Source organism: Tachypleus tridentatus, chromosome 2, assembly GCF_004210375.1.
Source record: "Tachypleus tridentatus isolate NWPU-2018 chromosome 2, ASM421037v1, whole genome shotgun sequence".
Lineage (NCBI taxonomy): Eukaryota > Metazoa > Arthropoda > Merostomata > Xiphosura > Limulidae > Tachypleus > Tachypleus tridentatus.
In genome coordinates, this window is record NC_134826.1 from 31,603,118 (window position 1) to 31,623,103 (window position 19,986).

The 19,986-nt window shown below is 37.2% G+C and overlaps 1 protein-coding gene across 1 annotated transcript in view; it reads right to left on the bottom strand.

Moving 5' to 3' along the window:
• Nucleotides 1-14,019, bottom strand: part of LOC143245464 (V-set domain containing T-cell activation inhibitor 1-like) — a 39,331-nt gene extending 25,312 nt beyond the window's left edge. Inside the window, exon 1 of the mRNA XM_076491824.1 lies at nucleotides 13,830-14,019. Coding sequence (XP_076347939.1) covers nucleotides 13,830-13,902 — 73 coding nt within the window. The 5' untranslated portion in view covers nucleotides 13,903-14,019. The remainder of the gene's footprint in view (nucleotides 1-13,829) is intronic.
• Nucleotides 14,020-19,986: the final 5,967 nt, after the last annotated feature.

The following is a 19,986-nucleotide window of genomic DNA, read 5'->3' on the forward strand; positions in this document are numbered from 1 at the left end:
AACGGCAATTAAAACAGAAAATAGCGTAAAACCAATGTTCAAGTAAATGGGTAAAATTTGTCAAAACCACCGTCAATCACCTGAAGTTGGCCTTTCCAGTCCTGGTTCCAGGTTATGTGTCATAGAGAATAAAAGATAAAAGCAAAAGTCAAGTAAATGGAGTAAAATTTGGCAATTGAAGATAAAACAAAGCAATTAAAACAGAAAATGGCATAAAACCAATGTTGACATCCAGTCAACAAAGTTGTAAAGAACTACCTGTAACAGAATGGTAATGATCATAACCCGCCAGGAAGACTAACAGGTAAGTATAAAAACCACCGTCAGTCACCTGAAGTTGGTCCTTCCAGTCCTGGTTCCAGGTTATGAATCAATATGGCCAATACTAAAAAGTTAAGTAGTAAAAGTGTGAAATGATATGCAGCAAAAGTATAATAACAACTCGCCAGGATGACTAACGAGTAGTTCAAAAGGATAGTTCAAACAGCAGCGTTGGTCACCTGAAGTTGGCCTTTCCAGTCCTGGTGTTGAGTTATTTAATGTTCTGACCATTGTCCAATGTCAAATTGAAGGAGAGAGATTAAAACTGTAAAAAAGGAACCACAATTAAAAAGGTGTAATGAATAAATATTGAACACTTAAATGAGATTAAAAAGATTAATGGCCATTAAAAAATTAAAAATATTATCAAGGTGGACAGGGTCACCATCACCAATAACTCTGTCCAATGTTACAGACTGACCCTGGGAAAAAAATATGTTTAAAATATTGCCGTCGTTGAGAATTGTAACGATGGCAAGAAAGTAAAACGTGGCTGATAGTGATTTGAGTGTTACACAAACTACACATTGGTGCATCAGTTCCAGATAAAAGAACATGATGAGTTAAAAAACTGTGACCAATGCGTAGCCTAGTGAGAACAACTTCCTCCTTCCGAACTTTACGGAAGCTAGATGGCCAAAGTCCAATTTTGGGTTTGATTTGAAAAAGTTTGTTGTCACGTTGCTCACTCCAAGTGGACTGCCAGCTGGCATGGAGCCGAGCCTTGAAGACAACACCATAGTCCATGTACGGAATAGGCATAGGAGTGATGGTGCTGAAGCAGACATATTTAGCTGCCATGTCTGCAAGCTCGTTCCCGCGAATACCAACATGGCCTGGTATCCAGAAAAACTGGATTGAAGTAGCTGCTAATGAGAAATGGGCCAGTCGGTTTCGAATATCAGCGAGAATAGGATGTGAGCTAACGTGTAGCGATTCCAAGGCAAGTATAGAACTAAGCGAATCAGTATAAATAGTGAAGTTGGAGTACTGCTCAGCTGCAATATAATCCAGGGCAAGAGATATGGCATACAGTTCAGCAGTGAACACAGAAGCTGTAGAAGGGATTCTGCGCGCAACTACTGACCCATAGCAAACCATAGCAGATCCCACTGAATTACCTGATTTGGAACCATCTGTATAAATGGGAACTGAATGATTGTTTGAAAGATATTCATTGAATAAAAGACGGTACTTTCAATCTGGAGTATCTGCCTTTTTTAGGTGACTGAAAGAAAGGTCACATTTGGGGGCTGTAATAAGCCATGGTGGGATGGGCCGACCTGTGGAATCTGCAATGTTATCCAAGGACAGACCCAATTCATCCAATTGCCCCCGGATGCGAAGACCAAACGGAGCAATGAGAGATCGTCTGTTCTGAAAAAGTACTGTCCACCGAGGAAGGAAAACACATTTCCAGGTGGGATGCTTTGGTAAGGAATAAAGTTTCGAAGTATATTGTAAAGATAGTTGCAAACGGCGAAGGTGTAGAGAAGGTTCATGAGATTCAATGTATATACTTTGAACTGGAGAGGTAGGGAAAGCCCCAGTGCAGAGTCGAAGTCCTTGGTGATGAATGGGGTCCAGCATCTTTAAGGCCGAGGGTCTGGCAAAGCCATAAACCATTGATCCATAATCGAGTTTCGATCTAATAAGAGCACGATATACCTTTAACATTGAAAAGCGATCTGCCCTCCAACTGGTAGAAGAGAGAACACGGAGGATGTTCAGCACTCTTGTGCATTTGACCCGAAGCTGCTTTAAGTTTGGTATAAAGGTCAGTTTACGATCAAAGATAAGCCCCAAGAACTTGGTCTCCGGGACCACTGGCAGCAAAACTTCACCGATATGAAGTTCAGGATCAGGGTAAATACCCCGTCGACGACAAAAGTGCATGCAAACAGTTTTGGAGAGAGAGAAATTAAAGCCGTGCGCCAGAGTCCACTTTCGTACACAATTGAGGGCGGTTTGTAGTTGCCGCTCAATATATCTCATGTTTGACGACTGACATGAGATGTGAAAGTCGTCAACATACAGCCCATTCGCAACAGTGAGAGGGAGTTGTTCAGTGATGGCATTTATCTTTATACTGAAGAGTGTAACACTCAATACACAGCCTTGAGGGACTCCAAGTTCCTGCACAAAAGAACAGGAAAGTGTCGAACCCACACGAACTTGGAATCTCCTGTCCATTAACAAATTTTTAATAAACATGGGTAGATGGCCACGTAACCCATATGTATGGAGGTCTCGCAAAACACCATACCTCCACGTTGTGTCGTAAGCCTTCTCTATGTCAAAGCATATTGATACAAGATGTTGGTGGTTGAGAAAGGCTTCTCTGATAGATGTTTCAAGACGAATTAGGTGGTCTTTGGTAGAGTTCTGTCGACGGAACCTGCACTGGGTGGGCGAGAAAAGGTTGTTTGATTCAGGGAACCAAACAAGACAAGCATTAACCATCCTTTCTAATGTCTTACAGAGACAGCTCGTCAAAGCAATTGGACGGTAGTTTGAAGGAATCTTGGGATCTTTCCCTGGCTTAGAGAAAGGTAAAATAATAGCCTGGCACCAGGCATCAGGAAAAACATTCTCCTGCCAGATCCGGTTGAAAACAATCAGAAGGACATCAAGAGAAGCAGGAGATAGATGGTGCAGCATGTCATAATGAATATCATCAGGTCCAACAGATGTACTGGCAGACCGATGAAGGGCCATTTTTTAGTTCCACCAGGGTAAAGGGACAATTATAGTCAAAGAAACAGTCAGTTCGAAACGAAAGAGGTAATCGCTCTGCCCGAGTCTTGATGGCCAAGAAGGTGGAGGAACAAGCAGAAGTGCTAGATACCCGGCAAAAGCTTTCACCTAGAGTGTTAGCGATGTTCCAAACATCAGTCACCTCCTGACCATCAGAGAGTAAGATCGAGACGGGGACAGAATTGTAGTGCCCATTAACCTTTCGAATCCTGTCCCATATGATCTTGGAACTGGTGGTAGAAGATATGCTGGTTGTGAACTTAATCCAAGATTCCTTCTGGCTTTGACGTCTTACCCACCTAGCATGTGCACGGGCCCGTTGGAAAGCAACCCGGTTTGAAAGTGTGGGATATCTACGAAAAGTATCCCAGGCCCGCTTTTAAGCCTTCCGTGCTAAGGGGCAAGCAGGATTCCACCACGGACGAGGATATCGTGGAAAACGTGTCGAGGTTTTAGGAATACACTGAGCAGCTGTATGTGTAATACAGTCAGTTACCGCTGCTACACAGTCATTTATTGATGGCTGATTTACTATGGCAGGATCAAGTTCTGCGAGAGCAGTGAAAGTGGACCAGTCTGCCTGATCCAGCTTCCACTGGGGCACGCAGGTAGGGTGGCATCGACCACGGCCAGTCTCTCTCAAAAGGATCGGAAAATGATCACTGCCTAGTGGATTACTGTCAACCCTCCATGAAAAATGGGAGAATAATGAAGGGAAGCAAACTGAGAGATTAATAGCGGTAAAGAACTGACTAGGTGCATGAAAGTAAGTGGAAGAACCAGTATTGAAAAGAGAAAGATTGTGATCAGAGAGCATCCGCTCTACAGATCGGCCCCTCCCATCAATAACAGCACTTCCCCAGAGGGGATGATGTCCATTAAAATCCCCTAGGATTAGAAATGGAGATGGCAATTGTTCAACGAGAGCATCAAGATCTGATTGATCATATGTCTCTCCAGGGGACAGGTACAGAGAACAAACAGTGATGGTATGACCCAAGGAAACACGGATGGCTACAGCCTCCAAGGGTGTGTTGATCAACCAAAAGTGCCACCCCTCCATGTACTCGACCATCACACAACCTGTCATTTCTGTACAGAAAAAACTGCCGAATGGAGACAGTATCAGCAGTTTTGAGAAATGTTTCTTGTAAAGAAAGACAAACAGGATGGTATGAAGCAATCAGCATTTTGATATCATCCAGATTAGAACGTAAACCTCGACAGTTCCATTGTATCAAGATGGCCATTTTTAAGAACGGGTAGGTGAAGTGGCTGGAGAACCCTTCGGTTTACGACCACGTCTTTTTTCTTTACTGTCTTTAGTCGGGAGAGGTCTATCAACCTCCATGGATCCTGCTCTGGGTCGGGTGGGCAGGTTTTTGTTATTGGAAGGGGAATCCAGTGACTGAGGACGCGAACGAATAATTGTTTTGTCTCTTGTGGTGGGAGAAAAAGATGTATCAGAAGAAATGCCTGTATTTAAAACTGAAGGATGTGGATCTTGAGGTTTGTTGAAAGGTATGGGAGGAACAGAGATGGGTGTGGAAGTCGATTCATCAACCTTTTTAACCACGGAGGTCAAAAGGCTTTTCATTTGTTTTGAAAACGATTCTCTTGGAGGCACAGAGAGATCTGTCTGCACTCCCACTGTAGTTGTGGAATGAAGTGCAGCAGCACATGTCCGAGATGGGGTTGTGGACAGCAATTTCCGAGCCTCAGGATAACTAATGTTATGTGTCGTTTTCAAACGCTGCACCTCTTTTTCCTCCAACCATTTTGGGCAAGAATGAAAGTAAGAGGGGTGAGAACCATTGCAGTTTACGCAATGTTGGTTTATGTCACAGTCATAGGCATCGTGGTCCTTGCCTCCACAACGAGCACATGTCAGGGAACCAGGACAAGATGTCTTTGAGTGGCCGAATCTCTACCATTGGAAACATCGAAGAGGGTTTGGTATGTATGGCCGAACCCTGCAAATGAGATAACCTACCTTGATGGTGGCAGGTGCACGTGATGAAGTAAATGTTAAAACGAGGGTATTTGTTGGCAGTGTAACTCCATCTTTGCGGGTGGAGATGCGCCTCACTGCAGAAACTCCTTGAGTGGAGAGACCAGCGAGAATCTCTGACTCGGAAACGTTCTTCAAATCCCTCTCAACAATAACTCCTCGTGAAGAATTCAAGGTAGCATGGGGTGTAACCTCAATAGGTATATCCCCAATTGCCTTTGAATTCAAGAGGAGTTCACTGTGTTGGGATGTGGATGTTTCAACCAATATGTCACCAGATCGAAGTTTCTTTACTGACTTTGGAGAGCCAGCAAGTCCCTCTAGTCCCTTTTGAATAAAAAAAGGGGACATTTGCCCTAAAGGTTTTTCTGAAAGAGAATGTAATATAAGAAAATGAGGTACGTGTGTTACTGATGTTGATGATTGCTGTTCTGAGTATTCAAGACGTGGTCGCTTACCCATTGACTGTTTTTTTACAATTTTATTTAAATTTTTTAGAGGATCCATAGGAAAAAGAAAAAATTCGGTACCCACTGACCCCACCCACCATGGAGCCCTACAAGGGGACGCACTACAAAGTCACGCAAGGACAATGCAGCAACGCCAGGGTTTCGTGAGCACTATACCCAAACACCAGCATCAGGCACAATGTCCACAACACCCATTGAGAACTTCCAACACTGGTACTTGGTTGACTCTAGCCCAAGCGGACCAGCCGATTGACCCAAGGGGGGCCACCCAAAGCCCGCCTGTCTACAGGAATTCGAGGCCAAAGTGGTGTGTTAGCGTTGGACCCCTCAACCACCAGGATCCTCTCCTCCCCTTCACAGGTCGCCACACACAGCAAACACGTGGGTGGATGTTTAGATCCCAGAGAAGGTAACCAGATAGAACAGAACCTTCCCTGGGAGGTCCCCTCACCACGTACAGGAATCCACACCGAGGGGTCCACTATTCAATTCAGTTATTTTTTCCAATAACCTCCACTACAGAATACCTTTTACAATGAACTATAGGATTAGCCCTAAAAATTGGTTGCAGACCCTATAAAATGCTCCCCTCAAAAAGAAAGGTTAAATGTGAGCTCAGCATATTGTGTCTCATTTCAACTCACCTGGACAGATAGATACTGGGAGAAGTGACAAACCTTTCTCACTGTAGGAGGGCACAGTAGCTGTATGAGCAGTGAATTATAATACCCAAACAATATCACAACTTCCCACTATATTATGCTGTACATAATCAGTGAGAAAGTCTCCAAAGTCTATCACCTAGGAACTGGCAAGTGGTAAAGGTCTCTTTTGCTCCACTTAAAGAAGGGGGAGAGCCATGTTGGGGAGATCCAGAGCAGCACTAAGATCTTTATCAGATGCCTGCCAGAAAGGTCTTTTACTGGATATAGTGTGATGGGTAACTGCAAATCTTTGTTTTTTCAAATGCTGATAAGAGTGAGTTAAAATGGACAATCACTTCCCTGATACCAGCCTTGCCCATGATAGTAAGTGGAATACTACTGTCTGGATCAGTTTATTAAGTAATTTTTAATACCTCAAGAATACCTTTAGTGATCTTGGTAAATACTCAAACTAGTAGAACCAGGACTAATGGATTGCACTCTTTTCATTATCCCTGACTAAATGCTAATTTTGGAAAATAAGCATATTCTCGAAGATACACCAGCCACCTAACAGGATCCTATAAAAGAGAAAAAGGTGATTACACACAAAAATGTATTTAATTTTCTCAAGGACAACATGTAGTTTTATTGAAAAGCTGCAACTGGAGTGAGTCACAGTTCCATAGGAGACAAAACAGTTTGATAATGAAGAGGGTGAAAGATGAATGTTTACATATATCATCTTAAAGTATCTCGTTCAAGGGTCAATGTAAATAAGACACAAGAGAATAAGATATTTAATAAATCTGATTCAATAAAATGTAAAAGAACAATTATCTTCCCAAACACCTGAAATTTTAGGGAAAAATGTCCAGTCTGGAAAGAAGAGTAAGTATGGTGAAAGGAAGTGCAGAAAGCAACAATGGCAATTACACCTGAATAATGGTAACCACAAGCAAGAAAAAACTTACCTTCAGACAAAGGAAATATAATGAACATGAAGCCAATAGCTTAAATGGAGCAAATGTAAGCAGGGCTCAATTTTAATGGTTGTCTGGTTGTTTGAGGTGACTAAAAAATTCCTCAGACGACCAACTTAAACCCACGTTTTCTGATAGACAAATAGTGCCCTGGAACAAACTCAACTCAAAAGAGCATCACAGTTTACTGTACACATATTAATGCCCACACTGCACATTAGCTAATATTACTGTTTTGTCACTAAACCTGTTATTGTGAACAAGCTCTACTGCTTTATGTAGATAAGCTTGTATGAAGTACAATTGAGCTTGATTAGCTATGTGTGGTAACACAGTAGCATACACAGCTCAGTTAGCTACATTACCACACATTATATTGCACAATGTTTCTATGCAAGTATGTGAGTGGGGGGGGGGTGCAACAAAAACGAACACTGATAACATGAATAATTAGTGGCAATTTTAGTATAGATGCTTACGATAATAAACTAACAGCTGTCTCAAACTTTTTGCCAATAAACCTGCAGTAGAAATTAAAATGATCAAATTTACAAAATCAAATTCAGATTTTTCATTATTAATTGTTACAGATGAAACACTTACCCAGTTTTGATTAAACAAGCATAGGCCTGAAGCTGACATTAGACAAACAAAACAGTGGGATCTAGAAGAATACGGAAGACTTAGCTATCATGATGAAAGTAAGAAAATCCAAAGACCCAGCAACCATGATGAAGGAAAGAAAATCAACAAATTAAACAGAACATTATAATGGCAAATGCAAACAAAATTTTTGAAAGTAGTGATCAATGCAAAACAGAATAACAATATAATAAAGTTAGCTTTGTCTCTCTCTCCAAGTCAATACAAACAACTAGTACGAAAGACAATGAATATCAGCAGTGTATATGCATGCTCATGCATGTGTGTGTGTGCACTTTATACAATACTCAAACAGAATGTACATATTACAGAATAGTAGTATGTGTTCTGATGTTAGTTTTAATACAAGCTGTATTTTAGTGCACTTAGAGAGCACATCAAGTTGATTATAATGAAAATATTGAACATGATTGGCCAATATCACTGTTCTGTTTACAGTTCATTGACTATTCTTAAGATACTATGTAATATTAGCATGGCTTGGGCTTACTTTTCTCCAAAGCAACAAAACTTCCCAGGAAAGCAGGTGTCAAAAAACTAGTTTAATAAATATGCAAGAATTGCCATATAAACATTCATTGATCGAATATTTTGACAATGAGATATAAAAGCATCAAAATTATTATAGATAGGCCTTCTTTTTTACATTCTTACTGTTGTAATTGGATCTTTTTTGATGATCTATTTAATTTTGTTTTTTATTGTTGTTTTCATTGACAACCAGTGCAGCCTTTGAGGCAACTTCTGATACTGATGAGGTAAAGTTTCTTAAAATTGAGCCCTGTGTAAAAATGTGTAAAACCATGTCAGTATCTCAGTCAAATATGGTAGTAGAATGAAAGGAGCCAGTAAAGAAGAAAGGATTAGAACAAATTAGAAATGAAATAAAAACCTGATGCTAACAGGAAAGGCAAAATGTAGTTAATAAAACTGCTTCAGATCCAGCAATAGTGGAAATTGACAATCTATTATTGAGCAACCATGTGAAAGAGGATAAAATGTAGGCCACAGAAGGATAGCCCTGAGGAAGGTAGAGGCTGATGGACCAACATTGAAATCTTACCACCTGTGTTAACAGATAGACAGGATAAAGGATGACAGGAATAAGATTTAAAAAAAGGCTATATGATTAAAGTGTTCAAGAAAATGGTACAGGTGAACCACCAAGACAAATTTTTATGAAGAGAAGAAAGGAAGAGCAGAGTCAAAGACAACAGATCCTGAAGAATTTTCCACTGCTCCCACATTTTCCACCGGAAGAGGCATACATGTGTGAGGCATAAATGAATTAGTGCTTCAAGGGAAACCAATGATCCCAAAAGCAAAAGGTCATGATGTGTAAGGTATAAAAGAGAAGCAGTAACCTTATTGAAAAGACATTCCATTGCTCCCAAGTGGTAAATGCTGTGCCTGACTGAGATGAAAGTTTGAAAATATGCTAAGATGTACTAAATATTGAGTGAGAATAATAAAATGTGGAAGGCTTAACAAGTTAGCCAAGCAAAGCAGCTTTCTGCAGAAGGAGACCTGTTGAGAAGGGGCAAGGAGAAGACAAGAATCCCACTAATAATGCAACAACAGCCCTAATTCATGAACAAAGCAGGCAAATGCCCCAGTGACTTAGAGGTAATGAGCAGACACTATACCAAAGAGAAATTCATGATATTGAAAGACCCAATTCTGATGAATAAAACAAAAAAAAAATGTTTTAAGGTGGGGTGAGGCTATCAGAATGTGTAAAAATGTGTTCAAAATATCAACCATGATCATCCACGTTCCAGGTGTAAAGAACCATCTGAGAAAACAAAAGCCTTCTATATTAAATGGGGGTGAAGACAATAGATAAAAAACCAGATGCCAATTTTCCAGTCTTTTTTGGAAGACCACAAAAAGGAGAGAGGACTAACCAAGTGTAGGGGTAAACACCCTTTATATGGCAATCTTAGCCAAGAGATATAACATTACATCCATAAGACTCTGAAGATAAAGGATTATAGAGAAAAGAAAAAACAAAAAGGTAGAATAGGAAGGGAAGCAGAGAGTTAAGCTATGACTGAGAACCTGAATTACCAATCTATCACTGAAAAATGAAAACCAAAGCATGGAAAAAAAATAGATGGGCCTCAACAGGGTCAGTTCTGACAGGTTAGTAATCAATAAGATGAACAATGACCTAACATTGGGAAATGGGAAAACAGAAAGTAGAAGGCCAGAAACCTGAAATAGGAAGAAAAAAACATGGATTTAACAGTCCACATAACATGAATAAAATGGCTACTGCCTTAATCTGGGTCTCCAATGAGTCTGGAACACCTCTAAAGACCTCTAGGCCAAAACATGGAGTGAAGCAAATAAGATGAAGAGAAGCAGAAAAAAGGTATACATTGCCTGTCCCAATAGCAAAGGAACTAACTAAGGAGAGATAGAGCAGAAGTAGCAATATAGGCCAATGTAGTGCAAGGAAGAGAACAAACCTCTCCTTAACTACAATGAAGTGCCTTATACATAAAATGAAGTGGCTAGAAATAATTGATGAGGGTGGTTAGAAAGAAGCAAATATGCAAAAATGGGCACCAGAAAGGGAAACAGAAATTAAAAGAGTTCAACTCTCCAAGTGGGTAAAGAGATTCTAAAGACTGGGAACTGAGAAATGGAAATAAAAATAAGTGTAAGCCAGGATGAGAGTCAAGTAGACAAGCTGTACAAGACATAGTTGTTCAAGTATAAAGTAGTTTGAGAAATGAGTCTGCATAGACCCTAGTATCAGTGGAAAGAGAAAAGACAAAATAGTCTGAGTTTGAGTTTCATATAGTAAAGTGAGGGGGAAAAAGAACATACTTGTAAAATCATGTTGATAAACAGATTAGAAACATGAGGACATACATTCACAAATAAGGTTATTCCAATAGAAAATTTCTAGTCAAATCATAATCATTCTGATCATGTTCAAACTGGAGAGCAAAAATGTCAATTGAATTGACAGGAGGAGGAAGCCCACTATGTATGAAGGAACCCAAATCATGTTGAACAATGGCTGTCACATCTTCCACAAAGAATAATTTCCCCTTGTAATGACAACAAACAGCAGTCCCATGCTAGAAACAGTGTTATTACCACATGATGAAGCAGAAGTTACCATCACAAGAGAATTCAAATATGCAAACAAGAATTTTTTTTTCTATTTCTTTAATAATAAAAGAAACCAGTGAAACATAACAAAATTTCAGTTTTGTAAAATATTACAAATGTCACATAAGTTATTAATAAGTTTAAAAATATGTTCATTCTAGAAAACATTAACAAAAAGAAGTTATTTTAAGAAAAAATACTTAAGGGACGTTCTCTCACCCTCTAATTGGTAGAGGGCTACTGATGTATGATTTGATTTTGTACTAGAACATTTCACACTAAGCATACAATTTCTAGGTTGGAAATAGCTCAAAGCTAATGGCATGCAAGTCTTACAGCTAGATGTATGAGAAATGAAGCTCTTCTATGTAAAGAGGCAAGTTATTCTCTTAAAAGTTAAATTTTAAGCAATGTACATCTATACAAGAGTTAGCCATTTGATGCATTGAGACTACAAATTGTAAGGAACTGACAAGACCAATATTAATATAATTTTCTAAAGGAATTTAGGTAGATAAAAAAAAAATCAACTGAAATGGATAACTAATAGGACAAAAGTTATAATCTGACAGTCACTTTAGCTTTTAATTTTTAATTTGGGAAACTAACACCAAAAAGTGACATTTTGCCAGTGTACCTTTGCTTATCACCCAAAATTCAGTTGACCTTGCATTACTATGAAGTCAACAAAATAAGTATCAAATTTAAACATTTGTACATCTAATGTTACATACTTTAAGTTATGTAAGTGTTCTAAATGTTAATTTCCCCTTTCCCAGTTCCAAAATTGTTAATTTTGGGAACAAGAAATTAGAAACCCAGTTTATGACTGATTTGCCACCTATCAACAATAACCCTGGGCACAAATAACTTGAAAAACAAGACTGGAACCATGCAGTTGTAGTGTATAAATTATACACATGATAGTTGGATTGTCTATTGCTTATCAATGTATCCATGTGTCAGGGTTAGTCTCCTACAGAAAGTAGTGAATGGAGTATACAAGACTTTCAAACATGGAGTTAAAATATCAAAATCAAAATTCTCCATAGGATATGGCAGCAAGATTTCAGTAGTAACTTGTACTTTTGCATACAACTGAAATAATAACTAATAATTCAAACAATTAGAAACTGAATTTAATCCTAATGAGCATTTTCTAATAAATAACAGTAAACATACAGCTTTAGATTGTGCAACTGAAAAACTTAATGGGAAGAAGGAAACAGAATACAAATAAGAATTGGAATAACAAACCAATGGAGGTTATAGTTACAAGTTTCTTTAGTATAGCACAAATATATTATAGTTTCTGGGATTAACAGGGAAAGAAAGAATTATCTCAATTTTGTATAAAGTCTATCAATTTGGGTGAATAAATGATTGATGGTTTTTAACATGTAAATGTAAAAATGCAGGGTAATACATATGTGATATAATAATTTGAATTATGGGCATATTTTTCATGGGAATGACCTTAATAATGTTATGAAAGAAAAGGATCTTGGTGTTTTGGTTGATTAGTCTCTTAAGCTATCCAAACAATATTTTATATTGCATTTATAGAAATATTGAATACAAGTGTAAATAATTTATAATTTCATTATATTAGTCACTAACTAGATAACATTTGAAACACTGAATACACTCTCTGGTGCTTTACTTTGAGAGCTTGATGGTGAGACTGGGAGGACTAGGGGACACAGATTTTGGCAGGGGTATCTTTGGCTAAGGTAGTATTATTTTCTAACATAGTGGTTGGCCATTTGAATTGGTTACTCTAAAATATGGTGAGTACAATTATTTTAAGAAAGTTGAAGGAAGGTCTCAATTAATATTTAAATGATATTAATGATATTTAAATTAACATTCATAATGATAAAATATATAGGTTGTAGTTCGTAAAATAGTACACTTTCGCTAATATGCCAGCAGTACCTCATTTTCATTTCTAAAAATACCCTTGCCTAAACTTAAACCCTAACTGTAACTTCTACCTATACAATGCATATTCAGTTAGTGAGTTGAGAACTTCAGAAATAAAAATATTTGAAATTGCCATTAAAAAAAATCAGTCTATATACTGGATTGATATTTTTTAAAGCACATTTTTCACTCAACATGCAAAACTTTTAAACTATAAAGTTAGATATAATTACGACTGATTTTAACCTTTATTCATAAAATAAATGAACTGTAATCGTTTGTTTGTTTCTGAATTTCGCGCAAGGCTACACAAGGGCTATCTGCGTTAGCCGCCCCTAATTTTGCAGTGTAAGACTAGAGGGAAAGCAGCTGGTCATCACCACCCACAGCCAACTTTTGGGCTACTCTTTTTACTAACGAATAGTGGAATTGATCGTAACATTATAACGTCCCCACGGCTGAAAGGGCGAGCATGTTTGGTGTGACGGAGATTCGAATCCGCCACCCTCGGATTACGAGTCATGTGCCTTAACCACCTGGCCATGCCTAGCCCTCGGATTAGGAGTCGAGCGTCTTAACCACCTGGTCATGCAGAGCCTAACAAAAATAATAAGTGAAAAAGGCGAACATCAGTTATTTCATTCAATTCGAGATTTCGCTTCGGAGATATATAAACCTCAATTCCATGCAAATGTCATAACAAATAATGGCTAAACTTCAAATACACGATACTGATAATATTTAAAATTTTCTTTGGCTTGAAGCATACGCAAAAAATAATTTTTCATACAAAACGCAAATTCCTTCTTAATGTTCTTAGTAAACAGCTATTATTATAAATACAAATATATTACTACCACAATTTTACAGAAATAATTATGAAAATCTCATCGAATTAATAAGAATTTTTTATTTGTTTTCTTACCATTTGGAGAAATTATCAACAAAAACGTTACTGAAAACCACGCAAAAAGTCGCTTTTTCATTTTAAAAGGCATGCGGTATTCACAGTAATTCCTGGTATGAAATTTGTTACAGTATATACTGTATGAGGATTAGGAATAGGAGTTATATGACTATCGCAAAATAAATCAATATTCAGCCTGCACCCATGAACGAAAAGCTGTGTAAACAAAAAACATGGTCGACGAAACTAAATATATATTGGAATGCCTCATTTATGATTTTGATAAATTTATTTTGAAAACAAAATTTATTTTTGACAAACTTTTAGATTTCTGGAAAAAATATTGATTTTCAAGACTAATCTAATTTTGTTCTTTTATGTATTTTGTATATTTAAGAGGGTCTGCTCTTACATGAGCGTAGAAGTAATGTCTCCCGCTAGTAGAGTGGTAAGTCTACGGATTTCCAACGCTAAAGTCAGGGGTTCGATTCCCCTCGGTGGACTTAACAGATAGCACAATGTGACTTTGCAATAAGAAAACAAACAGAAAAACTTAAAAGTGTTCAACCTCCTGAATTTCACATCCACCCACTACTTTTATGCATAGTTATTAAATTCTAGTAAATCATTTCAGTCCAACTAAACATATTATGCTCTGTCAAATGCTTTTCTGAAGACAAGTCCATCCATCGTTGTTTAAAGTCTATAACATATTCGAGGAGCTTTGGATAAGCTACTTGAGGTGTTGTTATTATTATAATATATACATATATAGCGTAGCTCAAGGTTTATAGATGCGAATATTTTTATATTACTTTAACTAACCATCTACGCAAAAGACCTTTTACACATTAGACCAAATATGGGAAGTACATATATGTTGTCATTTCATAAATAACAAACAGTATTTGAATAAGTGAAAATGAATATTTTTGTTTCAGCGTATTTACCAACATATTTGTACAGCGTACTTCAAAAATGCTTATATTAGTTTAATTATAATCAAGTCTTGAAAAGAAATTATTATTGTATTAAATACCGCCCTCCACTGGTTCAGCGGTATGTCTGCGGCCTTACAACGCTAAAAACCGGGTTTCGATACTCATAGTGGGCAGAACACAGATAGCCCATTATGTAGTTTGGTGCTTAATTCTAAACAACAATTAAATATATAAAATCTATTTATTTATCTTATGTATCATACTTTTGCCTACAAATTAATTTAACTTACAATATAAGTTGTTCTGGAACATTATTTATTGTTGCCTTTTATTTCACACGTATACACTCACCGACGTCGAATATAACGTATCAACTGAACGTTATATGGTTCTGTTTGATTTTATGTTTTAAATATATAACTATACATATACTAGTTTGTCTTACAAATACGTATAGTCCTGAAAAGGGCTGTTTTCCGTATTAACCTAAAGCATTCAAAATTTAGATGTTTACGTATCTATTTAAATATAATAATACTGTTTGTTGTCTGTGTATGTCCATGTAACTATTCTGAAGCGTGTGAGCGGATCTGTATATATATAAAAAATAATTAGCTGAATGCTCATATGTAAGATACATACACATTTTCAGTTTTGCATTATGTGTTTTGTAGATTTTGTAGGCGTTTTTTCATAATGACATGTAAAAGAAGCAACTTTTGATGTCTTAAGAAAACCTTTCATAAATTAATCTTGAATTTCCGTAATGTTACATATTATAGTTTATCCTGGACGAGTCTCCGATTTATTATGTTACATGCGTTAAGTATTACGATTTCAAATATTCAGAAATTTTAATTTGGAGTAAAAGTTATTAAATATCGGTATGTATTAAATTTATGAGATTCGCCAACAAGACTGATACGCATAATTTTCTTTTTTAACAGAAATGTATTTTAATATAGAAATAGTCCGTTAATATACGATTCAAATGCTGTTAAAACACCCAGAGTTACTCCACTTGCTGAGGCCTGGTATGGCCAAGCGCGTAAGGCGTGTGACTCGTAATCCGAGGGTCGCGGGTTCGCCCTCCCAGCCGTGGGGGCGTATAATGTGACAGCCAATCCCACTATTCGTTGGTAAAAGAGTAGCCCAAGAGTTGGCGGTGGGTGATGATGACTAGCTGCCTTCCCTCTAGTCTTACACTGCTAAATTAGGGACGGCTAGCACAGACAGCGAAATTCCAAAACAAACAAACAAACTCCTCTTGGTCCGGCATGGCCAGGTGGTTAAGGCAGTCGACTGGTAATCCGAGGGTTGCGGGTTGGAATCCCTGTCACACCAAACATGCTCACCCTTTCAGCCGTGAGGGCGTTATAATGTGAGGAGTAATTGGTTTGGTTTATTTTGAATTTCGCGCAAAGTTACACGAGGACTATTTGCGCTAGTCGTCCCAAATTTAGCAGTGTAAGACAAGAGGGAAGGCAGCAAGTCATTACCACCCACCACCAAATCTTGGGCTGTTCTTTCACCAACAAATAGTGGAATTGACCGTTACAAATAGGTAGACAAAATACTTACAACTATGCCTGGCTTGCATAAAGTTCTAAATATATAATTTTACTACGTTTACTTCATGTTTGCGATAATTGTATTGATGTTAGTGACACCTGGGAAGACATTTGATTTTTTATGATGAAGGCTACTTGTATGACTGTTGCATATGTTACTGTAATAGTGGGTTATGAAGTGCAATTTAGTTTTCGCTTTTTATTCTTTCAAAATATGTTGGAGTTAATGGGTTTTTGCATTTCCGAGTTTATAAATGATCCCAGAGACATCCAAGTTTTCCTTCTTATAATGAAGCTATTTGGATGTTCTGTATTTCTGCTACTATCAAAGAAATAGTGGAATCCGAAGTGTAAATATTTTCTTAGAATTATTATTTTTCGGAACAGGCTGGACATATTAGGTATTATAGTCCCTTGTAAATAAACGATGAAGGATACACTAATTTTTGTTTTATTTGGTGAATATAAGGATGACTTCGGAATAAAAATTTTGGAATTTAAATTTGTTTTAGAACGTATTTGAATTAATAGCTTTTTACAACCCCTAGAAGGTAAACGATGCTGAAAATGTTTAATAAATTTGCTTTTATGATAAAGTTATGTTGCATGAATTTTATATATATGTAAAATAAATTGGTGTTGGATTGTCAAATTGCATTTTTTTTTGACTTGCCATTTTCCAAAACATGTGACTCTAATATATTTTATCAATCCTGATTAGTTTGCGAATCTGTAGAGTTAAATTATTGTCCGCTTGTAATAATACTCCGTTTATGCCCTTATGTCAGTACAGAGTAGTGTCTTAAGTGTAAATACTGTTTATTTTTCAGAACATGTAGCATCCCCGTCGCATTAAACATGCTCGCCTTTTCACCCGTGGGGCGTTGTAATGTTACGGTCAATCCCACTATTCGTTGGTAAAAGAGTAGCCCAAGAGTTGGAGGTGGGTGGTGATAACTAGTTGCCTTTCCTCTAGTCTTACACTGCTAAATTAGGGGCGACTAACGCAGATAGCCTTCGAATAGCTTTGCGCGAATTTCAAAAACAAACAAGCAAACAGAATACGTAGAAGATAATAGGTTCCAATCTAAAGTCGAATTTAGGGGCCATTGGACTGAAATGACATATTAATGTGAAGCTCTTTCAGTGAGAATACATTTGAAATAAATTGTCCTCCGTTAACTTATTTGTTAACCTGCAAACCTTTTACGGAGAAGACCGAGGTTAAAATAACAGCTGAGAACAAGTTTCATTCATCTCATTGAGTGTTTTATTTGTGTTGAGGCGGAAGAACAGTTATGCGAATAATAATGTGCATTTTTCTTATTATAAAGACTTTTTTCAATTGATGTTAATGCAACTTGTAGCTTTGTGCATAAATATGTTGAGAGAGCTTCTCCCTCCCTTCCTGGATCTAGTAGGATCAAACTTAACATATTTATGTACAAAGCTAGATATAATAGGATCAAACTTAACAAACGATTTTTGGGCAACCCGGGGTATTCTTAGCTATGTGGCATTATCATCTTACCAAGCAAGTACATAGAAGGGCTGAGAATTTTTCAGAAGATTACCAAAGCTCGATGGGAGTTTAGGGGTAGATTTTCAGAGCTGCTGAATCAGAATCTGGCACCAGATACTGAGTTATTGCCTCTCTTTGAAATTCTGTGGGATGCAATGTTTTAACATATTTATACCCCTAGTCACAAACTAGCGGGACTACGTTTGATACATGTTTACTCAGGTACCACGAGCAAGTGTTCCAAAGGGAGTTGTTTCTTGAGGCACAGAGCCCCCTTACAGTAGCTATAAGGGTAATTAAGTGTAATGGAGGAGTTTAGTCGGTGCATTGGAGCTTCTGCGAACCATGAGAGAAGCTTTTAAATACGGAAAAGGAACATAGGTGTTTTATGCTGGTTACAGTAACAATTCTAGCCAGGAAATAAAATAATAATCACAAAATGTTCTGACGGTAAGTTATAGTGCTACAATTTTGGTAAACTAAAATATCTATTTTCTACAATTTTGTTAAGAGAATTGATTTATACTGTCTTTAGTACCTAGGTTATGAGCCACATCGCACTAAATGGTCGTGAACAATAACATAAATAGTTTATTTTGTTTCTGTGCTAACTGTCGTTTGTTTGTAGCTCGATTCATTGTGGATATTAATATCTCATCTCCATAATTAACATGATGTATATCATTAAACAAATTATCAAACTATTTACTTAATTTCAGCATAGTTCGTGTGTAAAACACGAGTGGCGACTACTCGTTTGTTCGTTTTAGAATTTCGCACAAAGCTACTCGAGGGCTATCTGTGCTAGCCGTCCCTAATTTAGCAGTGTAAGACTAGAGGAAAGGCAGCTAGTCATCACCACCCACCGCCAACTCTTGGGCTACTCTTTTACCAACGAATTGACCGTCACATTATACACCCCCACGGCTGGGAGGGCGAGCATGTTTAGCGCGACGCGGGCCCGAACCCGCGACCCTCGGATTACGAGTCGCACGCCTTACGCGCTTGGCCATGCCAGGCCGGCGACTACTCCATTAAGTCATATGTTTTTAAAGAGTGATTTGAGAACAAACCCGTTTCACTTCAGACCTGTAATCAAATTGTTTGAAAAATGTGTTGAAGCTAAAAATAAGAAAAATAGCTTTTGTAAAAATTCGCCAGAATGAAAATTTCGCAGCACAAATTGCTATACTATTAAGAAAGTGAGTCATTTATAGTATAAGTTAAAAAAAAACGTTGAGTTTTTCAACCATATTCCTGGCACTGTCATACATTTTACTGTAACAATAGAATTTATAAATTATTGTGAAAATGAGAACACTCTTTTCAGTTCTGTAATGATGCAGTGGTGTAAACTTCAAAAACTGATGTGCTTTGGATACCAGCGTGTCGCATTATAAATATTGTAATTTATTTGTGACAAAATAACTTAAAAACCTTTCATCTCAGATTGTGGATGACAAATATGAAGTATCCCATTATAATATTATGGTGTGGATAGAGCGAAAGGCGTAATTGGCAAAAGATATGACACATAGTGTGGTTGGAATATTATGACTATTTTTTTTTTTAGATCTTGAAAATCTCTTATAGGCTAGATAAAATGTAATATAATGTGAAAACTACAAAAATCAACAATTTTTATTAATTTAGAAAACTACTATGTTAATATAAGGGGTAAAAGACAAATAGTATTCTTGTATACTGTTACTGTATGTATCAAAATATAATACTATTTTTATCAGGATGTATGCATAGACTAATAATGTCCCTGTCAGACATTTCCAGTAAAATCTAGGGCATATTGAATCCTCAAGGTAGAAACGCGCGGTATGTCTTCATAACGCATTTCTTTTACTGTTACTGGTCAGCTATTTCCCATAAACCATTTTGTTTTCTAAAAATCAGATTGTTACTTTGTCTATAGTTCTATAAATTGTATGATATGCATCAATTTAAACTGATTGGTTCTTATTATTTCCTCAGTAAGGCAGTTTAAGTTTGACCTTCCGTTATATAATTTGCTTCTGTTTTCAAGAACATACTCATCTTGAATTAAAAACAATTTTTTCTCATTTCTCAGTTTTATCACACACTATCTTTTAACTTATTGTCTTAAGTCATTAATGATGAATCTTATC